This window comes from Bos indicus x Bos taurus, chromosome 28 (assembly GCF_003369695.1).
Source record: "Bos indicus x Bos taurus breed Angus x Brahman F1 hybrid chromosome 28, Bos_hybrid_MaternalHap_v2.0, whole genome shotgun sequence".
NCBI classification, from domain to species: domain Eukaryota; kingdom Metazoa; phylum Chordata; class Mammalia; order Artiodactyla; family Bovidae; genus Bos; species Bos indicus x Bos taurus.
This window is the reverse complement of record NC_040103.1, coordinates 15,569,248-15,588,645: the sequence shown is the minus strand read 5'-3', so window position 1 is coordinate 15,588,645 and position 19,398 is coordinate 15,569,248. Positions and strand designations below refer to the sequence as shown.

The 19,398-nt window shown below is 46.6% G+C and overlaps 1 protein-coding gene across 1 annotated transcript in view; it reads left to right on the top strand.

The window, feature by feature from the left end:
• The first annotated feature begins 2,918 nt into the window (after window positions 1-2,918).
• CCDC6 (coiled-coil domain containing 6) overlaps window positions 2,919-19,398 on the top strand; it is a 112,527-nt gene continuing 96,047 nt past the window's right edge. The window contains exon 1 of the mRNA XM_027531094.1: window positions 2,919-3,676. Within this exon, the coding sequence (XP_027386895.1) occupies window positions 3,365-3,676 (312 nt within the window). The 5' untranslated portion in view covers window positions 2,919-3,364. The remainder of the gene's footprint in view (window positions 3,677-19,398) is intronic.

Below are 19,398 nucleotides of genomic sequence, written 5' to 3'. Positions count from 1 at the left end.
TGAAGTCGCTCAGTCGTGTCCGACTCTAGAGACCCCATGGACTGGAGCCTACCAGGCTCCTCCGTCCATGGGATTTTCTAGGCAAAAGTACTGGAGTGTGGTGCCATTGCCTTCTCCGCTGCAGCCAAATAAATTAGAAACAAACAAACAAACAACTGTAATGATAGGTTCCGCAACCACCATCTATTCAGAGCTTGAGTGAAATCACTTGTATCTAATGCTAATGTAATAGGTACAGCAATTTATTGTTAACCATTAAAAGTTAAACAAAAATCACCAGTGATGTGTGTCTATATTTTAACTTTATTATTATTTTTAAAAATTTAAAATTTTATTTATTTATTTAGGCTGGACTGGGTCTTTGCTACAGCATGCAGATTCTTCATTGCAGTGCGCAGACTCAGTTGCATGTGGGGTCTTAGTTCCCTGACTAAGGCTGGAACCCGCAGCCCCTGCACTGGAAGGTAGATTATTAACTGCTAGACCACCAGGGAAGTCCCTTAACTTTATTATTGAACATTCCAAGGCCACAGAGTAAATCAGCTGAATAAATGGCATTAGACAAAGAGACGTTGTACCTTGCAATTAGACTATATGTATTCTTTTTCTTTGTTGTTATATTTTTGCGGCTTGCTTTTTGGACAAAGGTAAATCTTGTTATTTGTCCAATGGAACTGATGGTCCGTATTTGTTTCTTCTTCCTCCAGGCAACACATACTACCATTTATTCTTTTGATTCATTTCCCCGGGAAAGCTGAGAAGAAATTTTATAATGATATTATTGGTTTTGTAACTAGTGTTTTCATTGTAATTCTATTACTGAACCAATGTTGTGATAAATGGTCTGTTTATAAGGGGAACCACTTTTACAAGAAGTAGAAAATTAGACATGCTTCTGCTTTGCAATAACAATAAAAACCACAGTGAAAAAGTATTCTCCAGTTTATTCCCATCTGTATCAGCAGGGAAGCTTTAGAAGATGACTTTCTCCCTGAGGCCTTCTAAACACAGTTACTGCCTGTGAGTATCATGTCAAAATGCAGTGTTCCTCCAAATCCAATTCAAAACCAATCCATTTTAAATTACAGTAACTGTGGGCCCTTTAAGAAAGTCAAGCACTTTAAACCCCACCCCTCTGCCCACTGGTAGCAGTTAAGTCCTCTCTTTGAATGCAGTTGGTGATAAAGCTAAGAGAAAGGCAACTTGTCTCCTGAGTGTTTCTAAGTAAGCTCTAGAGGTGGAAGCTTTAAGATACTATGGGATAGGGAACAATGGTAACTTGTGAAGAATGGAAGCCAGACTGGCTCTTAAAAGATTCTATCACAGTGCTGGGTGAAGTGGAAAGAATGTTAAGTCTGGGTTTCCCCCTGTGGAGCTGCTCCCTGATAGCTTTACTCCTCCATTTCACCCAGCAAGTGAGTTTTACAGAAGCTGTTTCCAGTTTAACGAGCTGTTTGTCTCCTCTAGCAGATTCCCAAAAGGAAAAGTCAGAGAGAAGAGCAAGTTTCAGCGAAAATGATTAAACTGGTCACTTCTAACAGTTATTTACATTGGCTGAACGTTTCTGAAGCGCAAAGTCGACTCTTCTGTTGTTGTTGTTCCTGCTACACCAACAGTGACTAACTCAGAAGTTTAGTATTAAACTAAAAAATAATTAGAAATTTGGGGTTTGATTGCGGTTGGCATTTTGGAGCCGGCTGCCAGAAAGCAGCCATCTTGGTAAAGGATGATGTCATTTGGAATACTTGGAGGATTCACTTTATTCCTGGGTACCAGTGTTCATTAGCCATTGAATAACTGTAATCATTAGGCTAAATTTAGTTTTAAAGATAATGGAGGAGCTGAAATAAAAATCATTAAAGCCACTTCTTTATCCTTCCTAACACATTATAAACTTTCCCCAAAGTTCAAAGCAATAGAAAAAACTTCACTCCATTTTCCCTCTATATTTTGCTTCCATATGTTTGTTCTTCTGTTGACTAAGCTTGGGTAATAAAACTAGTCTGGTCGGTTTCATTTTCTGATTTTCATACATAAGTGAAAGTTGTTTTGTGTCAACAGTGTAAAGTGTTAAGAATTATCTCACCTGCTGGGCCAATTTCCTGTAAGCCTTTGTTTGGGAGGGGAGAAAGGGAAATGCAAGTTTTGATTTTGAATTACTTATTCTTTAAAACTAGAACCCCGAATTAAACCACACTAGCATAATTAATCTGTGTTTAGTTTTGACCTACTTAAGTCTTCTAGGAGTGGGCAAGATGATGGGAAAGAAAATGATGGTTGTGTTGCATTCCCACTTGCATTCATCACTATTCGTATAGCAGAATGCTCTGCCTGCAGTTGCTTTGGAAAACTGGCACTTCAAAGAGATGTTTTAATCCACAAAAATTGTTTGTCTTTTTTTTCTTTTTGGATTAGATAAATGTTACTGTCTTAATCCTATTGCCCAACAGGTCCTGGCATTGTCTGCAAAATGCAGAGAGAAAAGAAAAAACTTGCACCTCGTTTAGACAATTAAGCGCAGGGTGGTTTATGGGATTATTAGGAGAAGTAAAGAGGGCGGTGTGTCTCTTCTGCAGATCTTTTCTTAACGAGGTTAACCTGTGGCTCCTGTCTCGTCGCCCTCCTCCGCTCCTCGGAGGGGAACTTTCTGTTCCGTGAGCGCTATCCGAAGCTTCCCAGGCAAGCTCACTGAGAGATCAAACTAAAAGGGCTGCGTGTCTGTTTGAAACAGATAGAGGGAGACAGGAGCACACACGGTCAGCGGAAGATGGGGCCACGGAGTCGGCGGGGGCTGGATCCCCGAGCCGGGCTGACCTTTCCACGTGTCCCCAGCACCTGCGAGGCTAGTGGGGCATTAGGTTTCTTTTTCCCAGGAGCGGGCGCGAGCCCGGAAGAGGCTGGGCGGCCGCGGGCTTAGGTCAGGGGGCTGGGAGGCCCTCCCTCAGAACACGTGCGGTTGGCGAGCGGCTGGTGCGGAGGCTGGCCTGGCTTTCCCGCCCGGGTCCGGCCAGCGCGTCCCCAGCCAGCCGGGGGACGCCAGGAGGGCGGCGGCGGGCGAGTCTCCGAGCTTTCCGCCGGCTTAGCCGAGCGGCCTAGCGAGCGCGCCAGGCCCGGCTGGAGCGAGCCCCAGTGCAATACTGCCCGAGCCCGGGCGGGGTCTCTGTTCTCTGGCAGAGGAGGTCCCTTGGCAGCGGGAAGCTCCCTCTCTTTCTCTCGCCGCCGCTCCGAGTCTGCGCCCTGGTGCCAGGCGCCCAGCTCGGCGCTCCCCTGTGCTCGCCCCGGCGCCCACTCATTCGCAGCCCAGCCCTCGCCGCCGCCGCCTCCCTGCTCCTCCTCCTCCGCGTCTCCTCAGCCCGCCGCGGCCATGGCGGACAGCGCCAGCGAGAGCGACACGGACGGGGCGGGGGGCAACAGCGGTAGCTCGGCCGCCATGCAGTCGTCTTGCTCGTCGACCTCGGGCGGCGGCGGCGGCGGTGGTGGCGGCGGAGGAGGCGGCGGCGGTGGGAAGTCGGGGGGCATTGTCATCTCGCCGTTCCGCCTGGAGGAGCTCACCAACCGCCTGGCCTCGCTGCAGCAGGAGAACAAGGTGCTCAAGATCGAGCTGGAGACCTACAAACTCAAGTGCAAGGCGCTGCAGGAGGAGAACCGCGACCTGCGCAAAGCCAGCGTGACCATCGTGAGTGCCCCCCCGGGGTGCGCCGCGGTGCTGACCTCCGCCCGTCCCTGGGAGATGCTGCCTCCCGACCCGGGGCAGCCCCCGGGCTCTTCGAGGCTTCCGATGACCTGCAGCGAGCACACTCGCTGCCAAGACCCGCCGGCCCCAGAGGGTGGAGGGAGTGGGAGGTGTCCCTTCGGAGCCGCGCGGGTCTGCCCTCCCCGGGGTCCAGGCCCCTCGCGGGGTGCTGGAGGAGGCTGCTGGGACCACCCCCACCCCACCCCCACCCCACCCCCACCCCCCACGTTCCCTTGTCGCCCCTGGGGGAGGAGGCTCCTCCGGGAGGAGCTGGAAGCTGGCGGCGTGGCTGGGGGAGGGGGGGCGGGGTGGGACTTTTTTCAGTCCTAGTTTGCTTGAGGGGTGCGTCCAGAATCGGGGAGTCCTACGCTGAGGGAGAGGCAGGAAGCCGGGGCCTGTTCCGGGGGCCTGGCCGGGGGTGCGGGGGGTGTGCAGCTGGGCTGGGCACTTGGTTGGCATCAGAACGGCGCTAGCTGGATCGCCCGGGGAGGGGGCGGGAGAGAGTGGCCGGGAATCCGGGAAGTGCAGTTTTTCTGGCCAGGATCGAGAGGGAAGGGCGGGTACCGGAGCTGATGCTCCCACCTCCGTTGGAAGTCCTTTCCCCTGGGTGGGGGGTGGCGGCGGCCGTGTACTGCTGGGAGAATGCAGCATCTTACACCGGCTTGGACGGAGCGAAGGGTATGAAGCCTGGACCGGCTGAAACCAGGGTGAAGGGAATCGACTGACTCCTTCGCCGAGCAAGAGGGAGTTGTTTTTTGGTGGTTTTTTTTTTTTTTTTTTTTTTTTTTTTGCGTGTGTTTGCCTCCTTGGCGGTGGAGTGTCTGTCTGGGGGATATTTTGGTTCGGCGTCTAGATACTTGACGGGAGAACGGGCTGTCTGTTCTCTTTCCACCTGGTCCCCGGAGGCTCCCCCAAAGAGGATAAGATTAGGTGTGTAGGTCCTTCTCGTGTAGCAGGCCTTTGGAAAGGCCACTATTAGCTGTGATGAGGCGAAACATAACTGGGAAAAGTACAACGTGTGCTCTCACCTACTATCCCTGCCGGCTAGCCACATCATTGACATGCAGAATCCCCATACTGGCAACCCTGTTGAGATCAAAACAGTTTCCCAGCCAGGAGGAGAGAGGAAAATGTCAAGAAAGCAAGGGGATGAATTGCCATAGTTACTCCACAATAGCTGATTAGGTTGAACCTTCAGATGGAGAAAAAATCGTGCATTCGGGGATGGATGGAAGATCACAACTCTGCAAAGGAAATGCGGCAAGTTTAGGATGTCCCTGTACCAGAAAAAAGTCTTCAGTGGAGGATGGACTGTGTGTATCCACCAACCACCCCCCCCCCTCCCCCCACCCCACCCAACCCCCCGCCCTCTGCTGGCTTGCACTTGGGGACTGGATGGCATTCTGAATTTGCTTAGAAAGCAGGTTTTCACCAAAGTTTCATTGGGATGGGCAGCCTAAATAGAAATCGATTGCTGAAAGACACCCCGCATGCTCCGATCCAGCTCTGGTGAATGGCATTGGAGCAATATTCAGACTGTAAAGTTCTTGAAGTGCCCTTTTGGTAGGATGGGGAGGAATTTGCAGAGGCAGCCACTTCCAAGCCTTTTCTGAAGCTTTCTTGGCTGAGAGAGATGTCTTTGGTGAGTGGAGGTTTGAGAAGAGGGGGAAGTTGGTGGAAGCAGTTTATTTAAGATTGGAGTTAGTAAATGAGAGGGTGAGTCTGGTCTCTTGGAGAATGTGAACCACCGAAAGTTGTAAAACTTGCATAAAATGGAACCTCTGGCTTCTTGCATACTGTGAGCAATTCAGGCTGTTTTTGTTTGGGAAGGAGGATGGCGGGGTGGAGAGACTGTGAAAGGGTTAGCTGTTTGACACTTGACCATATTAAAAGTAGGTCTGTAAATTGTACACAGTCACATTCATTCCTAGTGTGTAAGATCACAGGCCACTGAACACTTGGCATGAAGAGTTGTGCGAGGTGGTGGCTTCCTTGGAACTAACTTCCCTCAACTAAAACTGACATCTCACCAAATATGCTTTGTGAAAACTTCTGAGGCCTCACTGAGTCAAATTTTAGAATTGCTTTGGATGACAGCCTATAGGTACCAGAAACCCCTCCATTCTTTAATCTCTGATGAATATATTCAGGGAGATAAATAAAAAGTGCTTGTGGTTTATTGAGTTCCCTGATACCTGGCAGGTGTTACTCAGGCAAATGCAGAGTAGAGATTCCTTTGAGGGTTCTGTTGGAGTTGACTGACTTAGGACACAGATTGTGGTGAGTGGGTTTGACCTTTAGGGTTTGTAATTTGGGAGGAAAAATGTGTGTGACTACATGAAGTAAGTCTGTGGATGTAAGGATTCCGTCTAATGTGCAACACTGCCATAGTCTGTGTCAAAGTTAAGCTGCATGAAATTTGCTGCTAGCAATCCAGGAAGTTTGTGAAAAGACTTAAATATTCAGTTAAGTGAAGGCCTTGGTAGATTTCTCACTAATTTTATTTGAAGAGAAGATGGTACCAGAATCTTATATTTGTCTTCATGGCTCTTACTAGTTTCTCTAATTATGATATTAACTTTAATATTTTTGAGCACAGAAGGTGATTGTGGATGTCTTTTCCTTGAACGTATTCAGCAAGGTACCTTGCTGATCAGCTACACCCTGGGAAGAGAGAGGTGTTGCTTTTTTTTGGGTGAGGGGGAGTAGTTTTAGGTTAGCAACGAACTTAAGCAGAAGGTACCAGGATTTCCCAAATACTCCCTGCCCTTCTTCCCCTCCTCCATTATCAACATCCCCCACCTGAATGGTACATTTGTTAAACCGATGAACCAACTTTGAAGCAACATAATCACCTAAAGTCTACACAGTTCACTCTTGGTGGTGTACATTCTATGGGTTTGGGCAAGTGTACAATGACTTGTAGCACCATGATAGTGTACAAAGCAGGTCCAGTGCCATAAAAATCCCCCGTGCTCAGCCTTTTCATCCCTCACTAACCCCTGGCCACCACCAGTCTTTTTTCTGTCTTCCATCAGTTCAGTTGCTCAGTCGTAACCGACTCTCTGCAACCCCATGGACTGCAGCATGCCAGGCTTCCCTGTCCATCACCAACTCCTTAAGCTTGCTTAAGCTCATGTCCGCGGAGTCGGTGATGCCATCCAACCATCTCGTCCTCTGTCGTCCCCTTCTCCTCCTGCCTTCAGTCTTTCCCAGCATCAGGGTCTTTTCCAGTGAGTTAGTTCTTCACATCAGATGGCCAAAAGCATAGTTTTGCCTTTTCCAGAAAGTCATATAGTTGGAATCATACAATCTGTAGGCTTTTCAGATGGTTTTCTTTCACTTAGTAAGATACATCTAAGTTTCCTCCCTGCTTTTTCATGGCTTGGTAGCTCATTTCTTTTTTCTGTTTTGGCTACGCTGAGTCTTTGTTGCAGCACGCAGGCTTCTCTAGTTGAGGTTCAGGCTTAGCTGCCCTGCAGCGTGTGGGATCTTGGTTCCCTGACCAAGGATTGAACGCATGTCCTATGCATTGGAAGGCGGATTCTTAACCACTGGACCACCAGGGAAGTCCCTCTTTTCTTTTTAACATCCAGTGATATTTGTTTGGCTGTACCACAGCTTACTTATCCATTTAACTACTGAAGGACTTGACTTGGTGGCTTCCAAGTTTTGGCAGCTATGAGTAAACCTGCAGTAAACTTCTGTGTGCACATTTTGGGGTAGACAGAAGGTTTCTGCTCATTTGGGTAAGTAGGGAGGAGCTAATTGCTGGTAGTATGGTGAAAATATTTTCATTTTGTTAAGAAACTGCCAAACTTAACAAACTTAACATGCCAAAATGTACCATTTTGCATGCCCACCAGCAGTGATGAGAGTTCCTGTTGCTCCACGTCCTTGCTGGTTTTGGGTGTTATCTGTCTTGGATTTTGTCCATCCTAGTAGGTGCGTAGTGATATCTCATTATTGGGCCCTCATTTTTTAAGCCAAGTCCAAAGGCTAATAGAAGTTCTTAACCAGCAGTCATTTCTATCTCTTTTGGTATGTAGGTGCTTCTTCTAGTCAAGCTACCCTTTTAATAAAGGATCAGTTTCATGGTCTGTATTCTCCACATCTGTGGGGAAGAATCAGCTGTACAAGGCCCTTCATCCTTGTCTACAAGTGTCCACTGCCACAGCTTTCCCCGGTGTGTTTTATTTGGGTTAGGGGTGGAATGGAATGTTTTGAGTGATTATCCAATTTCTCCCAGTAAATCAGCAGTGGAGCCAGACTGGTGATTATCAATCATAACTACTTCTTTGGAGTGGAGAAAATAAACAAAACAAAACAAAAAATGCTCAGTTACACTGTTGAGTAGCTTTCAGATGTTAGGCTTGATCTTTCTGACTTGTCCTGTGGGTTAAAATGTAATAGGAGATTATCTGAGTCAACATAGAGGAATCCAGGGGTCGCGGTCTCTGGGAAGATGAAATGTAATTGTGGGCAGTAATTGAATGGCTTCTAAGTTCTGGACTAGTTTCTCCAAGTATAAGCAGGGTCTTATTCCTGGGATGCTAGTTCACCAAGGTGTGTTTTCTGGACCAGTTCAGACCTTTGCCATGTGTTTGGTTTGGAAGTAAAGGCCCATGACAAATTACTAGAATTTAAGTGTCTTTCTCTATCTATAAAATTCGTCTTTCATTATAGAAGTTGAGGGAAATAAAGGAATACAAAGATCTTTTGAAGTTATAGAAGAAAAATGTGTTGGTATGGCATTTAGATTAGAAAACTTGGCTATTTTAAATACCAACAGTGTAACAATTTCATTAACCAATAAAAGCCACCATATAGTTAACGTTGTGGATTTCGGATTATTTACTCTGGAAGCCCAATACACTATTTTCCATTTCTTAAGACTTTGTTTTGGCAGATTATGAAGCTGTCAGATCAACATTGCCCTTATAAAAAGGGGTAGTGTGTGACTTTTTTTTCCCCTTGCCTTAATTTTTTTTTCCCCCTTAGATTCTAGTGAAAGCACCCAACTTTAGGTGCAACTTTGAGAAAAGTATGACCTCACAGTTAGGTCTGATTATACACAAATCCAGTCTTCTTACAGAGGCTATTCTTAGATTTCTTCTGTGTGTTTCATATAATCTCTTTGTATTTGATTTTTTACAAAGCCCTACAAAAGTGTAGAGGAGGTCAAGACAGTCTTTTCTAGGGCTTTTATTTATTTTGCTGAGGATGGGGAATAGTTCAGAGAATCACCAGTATCTGGTTTGTGCTGACTCTTGTTCAAGACCAGAGACACTGGGCTGGAGCCGAAATCTGAAGGGACTGTTGATTGCTCAGACTGTCAATGGCTTCCATTGCCCTCTGGCTCCGTGAACTTTCTGTGGTTTACCAGGCTCTCTGTGATCTGGCCCCTGCCTGCTTCAGAGACACACCCCTCACATTCTCAAAGCTCTCACTCTACTGAACTGCCGGCTCCTGAATCTCAGTAGGTTTCTCTGGCTTCTCTAAGATGTACCTCCTTGCCCTTAAATGTCCTTCCCTACCCTTCAACCTATAAATCCAAACAGACTGTACTTCCTTCTGACCTCTGTGTGCACTAGTACCGCCTCTTTGCCAGCCACACGCTGGGTTAGTTGCCCATTCATGAGACCGCTTCCTCTCCAGACCCCCAGCATGTAGGTCTCTCCTTTGGGAGCAGAATTTGCCTCGTTCACGTCCATTCTTCAGTGCCTGGCATGCAGTAGACACAAGAGTATGTTGGGCTGACCTCAGAGGCATTAAGTTACGAAGTTTTGTTTTGTTTTCTCTTGGGCGAGGGAGCCAAGACTGTCTCCAATCCTTGTGCTCCTAGAGCTGCTCTCCTAACTGTATCAGCAACAACAGCAAACACCATCTTCACCATCCTTCTATGGATGAATGGATACACTGTATACTTTGGGGGGCCACCTCAATTAGTGTGTGTCCCAAACCTTTGCCTTCTGGTTATGGGTGATATTGTGGGCAACTTTGGAGCTCATACCTAGGCATTTGTGATAACGTTTTCACCTCTAAAAGGGGACACAGTGTCTTTGGGTTCACTTTTCCAAGGGCTGTTTGAACAAGGCTTAGAGGAGAAAGGGCTCTGTTGGAGGGGTTCACATTTGCCACTTCCGTTTTGTTGATGGTGACAGGTCACTCCAGGCATTCCTCATAGCCTTATTTGATGTTGAAATGCCCCATGGTTGCTTCTGGAAAACAGTCTGTGGGCCATCACAGCGAGGAGGTATCAGTGCAAATAGCGGGCACCTGAAGCTCCAATTGGGGCGGTACCTGCAAACAGGACGGCGAGATTTGTTGAATCCTGGTGGATTTCCGTGTGTGGTTTGCAGAGTGGATTTTGGGGGGGTTGATAGTGTCACACAATGTATACTTGCATTCTTGTTTTCTTCTTCCTCAAATCCTGCGTTGCAGCATTTACTTCTAGAAATGCTGATCTGAGCCTTTGGATTCATACAGCCGGGTTGAGGAAGGAGTAAGGTCACCTTCTTTGTTCCCTCATGTACTTTGTCCCTCAGTGGTTAGGTGTTGCTTTTTGTTTTCAGTCATAGGCAGTTAGTTGCTTTTATTAATAGATGGATTGAATGATCGTCAGAGCTGGCGATCACAGGTTCAGGGTGTTCCTGCTCAGTGGTGGTTGAAATTTTCCTGACAGTGAAACGAATGCTCTGAAAAGTATTTCTAATAGTCAGGATCTTGGAGAGGTATTAACTTGCAGACTCTTCCTACCTCCCCAAGGCTATCAGATTTTCTTACCTTTTATGCTTGTCAAGCCCACAGCTATGGATTTTATCCCAGTGCTCCAACTCATAAATTGCAAATATCACTTTGTGTAGGTGTTCTTTTTTAGGGAGAACTAACAAAGGATTAATAGTTTGATGGTTGTTTAGAATGAATTCTCCCCCTTATTATTATTCATCCCTAGATCTGAGGCATGGGGTGCAGATTAGTGCTTAAAATTCATTTTGATACTCACTTGTTTAACGCTGGGAAATTTTCACCTCTTCAGTAAGGCACAGAATGACGAGTCATAAATACAGCCTACAATAGGCAGGATTCAACCTACAAGTACTTGGGAACTGCCTACCGGGTGTCAGATGCTCCAAAATACCCAGAAGGAATGTAAGGGCTTCTCCAGCAGGATTGCACTTGACTGGTGTTCAGCTTGGCCTTGGCTGGTTGCGGCAGGGAATTCAGAGCAGAGAGAACTGGCCTTCCCTCTCCAGCACTTTGCAGCCCAGAGAGTTGTGAGGTGCGGAAATAACCAACATACAAGTGGAAGCCAGAAAGGCGGTCCAGGCTGACAGGTGCCAAGGTTCCAGGGAGGGCTGGCTTACCTTCCACCTTCCAAAATAAAGTTCATCTCTTATGGTGAATACCTTTAAGGGAAACAATGTGTCGTATTCACTCACAGTTTAATTAGCTTAGAGTTTATTTTGTAAGGCAGCAATGGAGAGAACTGTTGCTCAATTTGTCTGTATCCAGGTGGCACCGAAAGGCTTTTTGTTTGTTTTTAATTTTCTTTTAATGTGGTGATGATTGAAAAGAAATGTCAGTGATGTTTTTAATTTCATAATTTACATCTGCCCATAGACAGAAATTATCTGGGTGGTTTTTTCATCTATTCCTATTACACTCCGGGGCCCACCCACTTTCCTTACACAGACATTATTGGATAGACCAAATTTCTTAACTCTTTAATGGAAACTGTGAAAACAAAGCCTTCTTAAGGTTAAAATGGATTAGAGATACTAGTTTATGGGCAGTTGCAAACTCCGGTTTTGTAAAAAAGCAGTGTTGATGGATGGGATAATCTTGCACACGCATCTGCTCCAGATCAGACCAGCCTCCATGGGTGCCAGGTGTGTGTCCCGAGTGAGCGGGTTAACACCCTCCGGGGCATCTCGGGCCACTTGGGATCAGATGAGGCCATTCGGTACTGAGTAGCAGAGCTGGGATATTTAGCCAGACAGATGTAGCTCATAATTCAAAAAAGTTTTCCATAGAAGGAAAGAGGAAAGTGAGAGAAGGAAAACAGCATGGGCTAAGGGTGAGGCTGAGGAAAGTTCTTAGAAATCTACTACCTGCATTAAACCCTTCCCATGTTTATTTCACTAGTGAGCTGAGTCTTGGGCAGTCAAGGATTTTGAGAATGAATTAGAAGGGCTAAAATAGTCCTGAGAGGATGGGGAACACATGTATACCTGTGGTGGATTCATTTTGATATTTGGCAAAACTAATACAATTATGTAAAGTTTAAAAATAAAATTAGAAAAAAAAAATAGTCCTGAGAGAAAAATTACTTGGTGTTTTAATTATAGAAAGAGCTTCTCAACATATGAAATTATTTGCATATAAACAATGTTTTTTTTTTTCCCAGTTATCTTAATACACTAACTCAAGTAATAACTTATTCTATTGAGATTTTTTTGTTTGGGTTTTTTTTTGGTTCTTCACTAGGCAGGCCTTAATTTATCTAAACAAAGACATTTGCTTAGAGTCAAAGCATTGTGCCTCTGCTTCGTTTAGTAACCTCTGATTATAGAAACACAAAAATTTGAGAGAGAAAAAAAATCAGCTAGATGATTTTAAAGTCTTTGTTAACCAGAGTACAATTTTAAGTGTATATGCTATACAGTAGCAGTTTGGACTTCTTTCGGTCCAGGTGACTACCTGGTGAGGTACCATGTCTTTTGAAAAACGTTATTAACTGTTTCACATGATTTTAAACCTTGAGCGCATGTAGCTTATCATTTTGAAGTACTGAAGATACAATGACGTTTTTTGGTGGTAATATATACACAATATAAGTGTTGCCCCTTGAACCATTTTTCAGTATACAATTCAGTGACGTTAGTTAGATTTACAGTGTTAGGCCACCATCACTACTATGCATTTCCAGAACTTTTTCAACATCCCAAGCAGAAACTGTTTACATTAAACAGTAACTCTTCATTTCCCTCCTACCTCCAGCCCCTGGTAACCTCTATTTCTAGTTACTTGAAAAAAATTTTTTTTTTTTAATTTTTAAAGGAAAAATGGAGTCTGGTGTGCAAAAGCAGCTAGCTGCTTTTTCTTGTCTTAGTGTTGAAGTTGTGAATTAGGACCTAAAGCTTTAATTAAAATGCTGGTTGATATCTTGCTCCAACTTCAAGTGTTATTGCCTCCTGGCTAATCCGTATCTGGTTCTTTTTGGTCATTCAGCAAACATATGGTACCCTAGCTCTAGGCTCCACGCCATAGGTCTGAATCTGCTCTCAGAGGGGGCACCCAGATGTGGAGAACTGGGGAGGGACTAATGCACAGGGAAAGGTTGTCTTCTGGGAAAGAAAAAGGATTTAGCCCTAGCACCTTGTAGATGATGTTTGCCATTAAGAAAAAAAAAAAATCTAATGTTTAATTTCCTTGATAGCATTGCAGATAAACCATCCTTTAAGAAAGTCTGAAAAAGAAAAAAGATGCTTGAAATTCTTCCTTATCAGCATTGAACTACTTGCAAGTAGTTGCTATGACAACCACCCATGTTTACCCGGTGCTTATTGTGGCGCGGGTACTGTTGGGAGGGGTTTACTTATATCCTGATTTAATCCGCACCTCTGATGTGTAGCCTTACAGATTTGCAAATTTACACCCAGAGACCTTCTACAACTTGCCTGAGGACCTGTGGCTAGAATGGGAACTCTGACCTCAGAGTTTAAGCACAAGGCTACCCATAAACAAAGTTATGAACAGTTGTGTCTTGATCCTGTTGGGGGCGTTTTCCTCTTAGCTGTGTTCCCACACTATCGTGTTCCTTCATTTAGAGTAGTCAGGGCTGCCCCGTTCCCGCCGCACATTCCCAGGATGCCAGCCCAGGCCTCAGGGAGTGTTTCCAGGGTTGCAAACTCTCTGCTTTGGAAAAGAAACAACGATAAAGAGGGTGCCTTCAGTGCGTGGGGTGTGCAGACTTTCTGACTGACTGGCCTCCAGTGTTGGGTCTGGGTCTGTTGCACCCCTTACCCTGTCTTGTGTTACTGCAGACTGTGCCACCTCTGCTGATAGCTGTGCCATGGGGGCCCCCCTCCTCCGCTCTTCCGCCTCATCCAAGGCTGGAACCAGTCTCTTTATACTTAAGGTATAACCTCTACTTAAAAATAGTCTGACGAGCACAAGAGGAGTGGATTTTTTTCAGCCACTGTATTGATCACCCGCTGTATGCCAGGCAGTGCGCCACGGACAGCATGCGCCACGGACAGCAGCTGCGAGGAGAGCTGGTGGAAGGCCCCTGACTCAGGCCGGGAGAGGGGCGGCAGTCACGGAGGGCTCTGTCTCAGGAGGTGGTGTAGAAATGAGAACCTAAAGATGAAGTTCATCTAGGCGCAGGCGGGAGTGGTGGAAGGAGGAGGCCTTTCATCAATGTGGGGAAAGAAAGGAAAGTGGGGGGTGGTGAGCAGGGCCTGGCTGCCTCTGTTCTTGGGTCCCTTCTGGGGGCTGATGACAGAAACGGGCAGGGACGGGGAAACAGTTGGAACGTTTCTGGATGTTCAAAATCTGCTCTGGCTGCTTAGTGGAGACATTTGTGTTTTCCTTCTAAACTGTGTTGTCATCTATAAGATGATCTGTCTTATCCCATGGTAATAACAGCTCGGTATTTTGGTCTCGCTCTATGCCTGGCGCGGTTCTAAAACACCTTACGTTCAGGGCCTCACTTGATGCTCACTGCAACCCCTTTGCTTCCTCTGTGTCCTGGATGAAGAAACAAGGTGGAACAGCCTCGGAGTCCTGGTGGTGGTGCCGGGAGCGGCGGGACAGTGATTTGAGCCAGGTCGTCTGTGACGGTAGCTTGACCAGCATATAAAACCTTGCCATTTGAAGCATCATTTGCCTTTTTCCACAGTCTTAGCACAGCCACTGCTCAGTAAAGTTCATGGAATGTATTTGGGGGATGTCCAGGTTTACTTTGGTTAAACTCACTAATGGAGTATAGCATACAGTAAAGCAGGGGCCCCCAGCTTCCCAGCCATGGACTCACAGCAGCAGCGTTAGATTAGAAACACAGTGCTCAGGAAATGTGATGCGCTTGAATCACCCCCAGACCAACCCCCCACCCCACCCCACCCCGGCCCTGTGGAAAAATTGTCTTCCACGAAACGAGTCCCTGGTGTCAAAAACGTTGGGGACCACTGCAATGAAGTCTCCAAGCTTTGAATGCACAAACTGATGCAAAAGTGCTCAGTGAATTTACCCGGAAATTCACCAGTGTAAATCACTACCCCACTTAAGATGCATCTAGTATCAGCACCCCAAACACCCCCCCAAGTTCCCTTCTACTCTGTTCCACTCACACCACACCCCCAGAGTGACTTGTTCTTACTTCTAACTCTGTGGATTAATTTTGTGCTTCTTTTTGAACTTTATATTGTAAGTAGCTTTATACAGAATGTATTTTGTATGCGTGCAGATTCTCTGGTTTCACATCCTAGTTCCTACATTGACGAACGTTAAACAGCGTCCGTGTTACCTGTGCCAGTGGTTCTTTGCAGCAGCTGTGCAGTATTCCACTGTGGAATTGCCTTTGGCTTAGCTTTGCCCCTTGCGTAGCCCCGCCTCCTTCCCTAGTGCTGATCACTGGACATTGGGAGGCAGCACGGGCCCTGCGGAATGTGGCTTCCAGTTGAGGTTCTGGCTACATTGCTAGTTCGTTATGCTGCCCTCAGAGCCTTTGAGCCTCCATGGACTCACCTGGTAAAACCATAGTCTCTAGGGTTAATACTAGTCTTGCTTCCACCCACTGTCATTACGAGGATCAGATGAAACAGTGCACGTCAAAGTGTTTTGATAATTTGTGAGTTATTCTTGTAGAAAATAATATTAAAGATGATTCGTAAACACCCACCCCACAAATGTACATACATACTTTCTCTTGTTCTCCAAACTGTGCTTCAGAATCAAAAGTGTTCTTGATAACCCTGTTTATATGTAATATGATGGTGCAAAAAAATGTCTGAATTGCTGAGAGGGGGCGATCTCTCTGGAAACCTCAGGCTGGGGAGCTGTGCAGTCTGACTTCTCAGGGCCTGTGTTTTTCTGGTGCTTGGGGATGCCTGGGAGCTGGGCTGATTTCCTAGGGTTTGATGAGTCAGGATAAAACTGACCTGTGTGGCTGTGCGTAAGTAATGAGAGGCAATCAAGTTTCCTAAAAGACCCATTTTTTCTTTAGGCCGGTTGTCGGGCTCTTTCCATTATTTCATGAAAAAAGACCCAATGTGCACCTTTGCCCAGTTTTCTGCCTTTAGCGCCGTGGGCAGCAGGCAGACAGCCTGCTTCTCTGTTGTGTGACTTTTGACCCTTTTCCACGGGGGTGTGGGTTCCAGAGGGTGGACTTTGATGGCGAGACATGCGTTCCACTCCTGCTTAGCGGCTGCTCTGAAGCACAGAAAGCACAACAGGACTCTTTGAAGCTGCCCGCCTTTGCAGGCTTGCAGTGCCCCTGTGCTGGAGGGACTGCGTGGCCTGGGAGCCCAGGGCGGGTCTGTGGAGGTCTGCGGTGGGACTGGTTTTCTGTCTGTCACCTCTGGCTGTCTCTGTAGCGGTAGCAGTGGCAGCCTAGGGGTTTCGTGAAGGTTGAAGGAACGTGCTTTTCACCAGGGCACTGTTGGGCTTTTAGTGGCCTGGTATGAAGGCTTTTGTTGTCATGAGAGGGGGCAAGAAGACAGTCGGTGTATTTCAGGAAGTCATAAACAAGCTGAAGTAAGCCTTCTGGGAGCCAGGAGTGCCCTTCCGTCTTTCTCACCTGTCTGCTTCAGCCAAGGCTGCTGGGGTCTCTTGGTTTCTCCCTGCCTTCTTCCTAGACCACTTGGGGGGCCTGCCTGTCAGATTCTTTCAGGTTGAAGGAGATCAGCGTTGATGACTTTGAATCCCTGATTTGTGTGCTTCTTTCTTGGCCCCGTGCCTTGCAGCTCTGGGTACTTGGAACCTGATGGGGATGTGAAGAGGCACCTGGGGTCCACCTGCCAGCCCACACTTAAAAGCCAGTAGGCTGCGCTGCTTCTCATAAGTCCGGTGCATTCTGTTCTCAAATTCCCATGGGTTCCACTGCTCCCCCTTCTTTGTTCTTTAGCTTTAAGTTGATGTGTTGCAGATTAGCATCCTCCATAAGGCTGTCTGTGTGAATCATCCCTGTTTTCCTTTTATTCATTAACTCTTTTCTATTTTTCCACACCGGGGTTCTTGGAGACAGCTTGGTATAATGAAGACTCGGAAACCAGATAGGGTTGCCACATTCAGCAAAAATACAAGATGAGGAGCCATGTTTAAATTTCAGGTAAATGATGAGTAGTTTCTTAGGGTATATGTGTTCCCACTGTGGAACATATATGTACTAAATGGAATATATATGTACTAAAAAAATTATTTGTAGTATTTGTCTGAAATGCAAACTTAACTGGGTTCTTGATTTTTTGTTTTGTTTTCTTTTGCCCTGCCTCTTGGCATGGGAGATGTTAGTTTCCCAACCAGGGGTGGAACCTGACCCTCCTGCATTGGAAGTATACAGTGTTAACCACTGGACTGCCAGGGAAGTCCCCGGGCATCTTGTATTTCACCTGGAAATCCTGAAACCCTAAGATTTAGAAAAAAAAAATCTCAGTTCTGCTCCGGCCTCCCTCTGTGATCACATGGCATCTTATGTGACCCCTAAGCCACCGTATCTTCTCTCAGAAGGGTTCATGGTCTCTCAGAACTCAGGTTTGAGGGATACCTGATGAGGCTCATGGAAGCCCTCAGGACGTGTTCAGTATCTTCCTTTTCTGCCTTTATGCAGTGATGGTGGGTTTGCTTCTTGCCCATCTTCCTTTTCCTCCTCTCCTCCCCTGTGAAGCCAGCCCACTGTCCTCTCCTTTAGTGTGGTTATTTTGTTTTGGTTTTTTTTTGGCTGTACCGCCGGCATGCAGGATCCTAGTTCTCTGACCAGGCATGAAACCCATGCCCCCCTGCAGTGGAAGCACAGGGTCTGAACCACTGGACTACCTGGTGTAGCTTTTTGGGTCTTCTCAGGGTGTCACCTCCTCTCCTTCCTCAAGCTGCTCTGAATTCGCTTTCACTTTTTCTGCCCTTCCTCTACCAGCTTCCTTTTTTCTTTTTCCCTGGAAGCTGTCTTTGACCGTACGTCTCAAGTAGCTCCCTTTATTTGGCTGCATGTTACCGACCCTCTTGTTCAGTTTCTCCTTTCCTTCTGAGCCTATAGTGACTCAGGGAGAATGGGACCCTTTGGCCTTACTGGGGGGCCAGGCAGCACACACACATCCTTTCAGGGCCTTGGTTTTTGTCTCGGTTTGCTGAGAAGGCTTGTTGAGAATTCAGGGGTTGCAGGCTGGCGGGCTGCCTTTGGCCCACAGGTGAGTAGTTTGGAAAGCCCTTGAAGAGAGAGGTCTTAAGGAAGGAACGGCACAGATGCTCTCGCCTGCCTTGGGCAAACCTCCCTGTCAGCTTCTCAGGCTGATTCGTTTTGTGCCCTGATGGCACTTGGGTTTGAGACTGCTGAGCTCTGCTGCAGATAATGACTGATGCAGCCAGCGTGCAGTCCTTCACGAGTTGAGCTCTTGAAACAAAGCCACAGGGCACAGTTGGTGCAAATTTACAGATTGGGAGAGCAGAGGTAGAGGGAGGTACCTTGCCAGAGTCATTGGATTGGCAGCCCTTGTTCTGAACCACTGTGCTGTATTTCTGTGACCAGGTGCAGCTGTGAGGGTCTATGAAATTCCTTGCAGGAGTTCAGACTAGAGCACAGTTTGCTTGTCTTTTAGATTCATAATCTCCAGTCCTTGCCTTAGAGTCTGTATTCTTGGGTAGTGAATCCTTAGATTCTGTTTCCTCTCAAGGATCATTCTTCTTTTTCTTCGTATCCTGAAAACCGGCTTCACATCTTAGTGGGTGTTGAGCCACAAGACAAAGCCAAGCCAGTGATCCACAAAAGGAAGGATTTATTTGCAGCAAGTAAGGAGAACACCTGGGATCTTCCCCAAAGCAGCGACTCCCCAGTAGCAAAACTGGGGAGGTTTTAAGCTAAGGGTACATGCATATTCAGGGCTTCCCAGGTGGCTCAGAAGGTAAAGAATCTTATCTGCCTGCCAATGTAGGAGACCCAGGTTCGATCCCCTGAAGGAGGAAATGGCAACCCACTCTAGTATTCTTGCCTGAAAAATCCTATGGACAGTGCAGCCTGGTGGGCTATGGTCCATGGGGCCGCAAAGAACCAGACAACTTAGCGACTAAACAACAGCAACATTTATACTTGTGAAGGGGCTGGGGCAGAGGATTCAGTGTAGAATTGGGGCATGGTTTAACAAAAGTCTAAGCTTTAGTTCATTGAAGTTGTGAGGGTCAGAAAAGGTCAACTTCATCATTCCATCTTCCACTGGGTTGAGGCCTTTGTTCTTGCAGAACTCAAAGATCAGTATCAGATTGTAATGAATACCCCTCGAGGAGGAACTGGGATTCTATATGTCGCTGGATTGTTGTCTCTTGACTGCTTTTCCTTTGTTCCTGCTTCCCTCACTTCCCTTAAGATCTTTAATTACTGAGACCTGTTCAAGTAAGGTACTATGTATGGCCAGGCTTAGATCACAGAGTGGCTTAAGCCAAAAACGGCTTCTCAT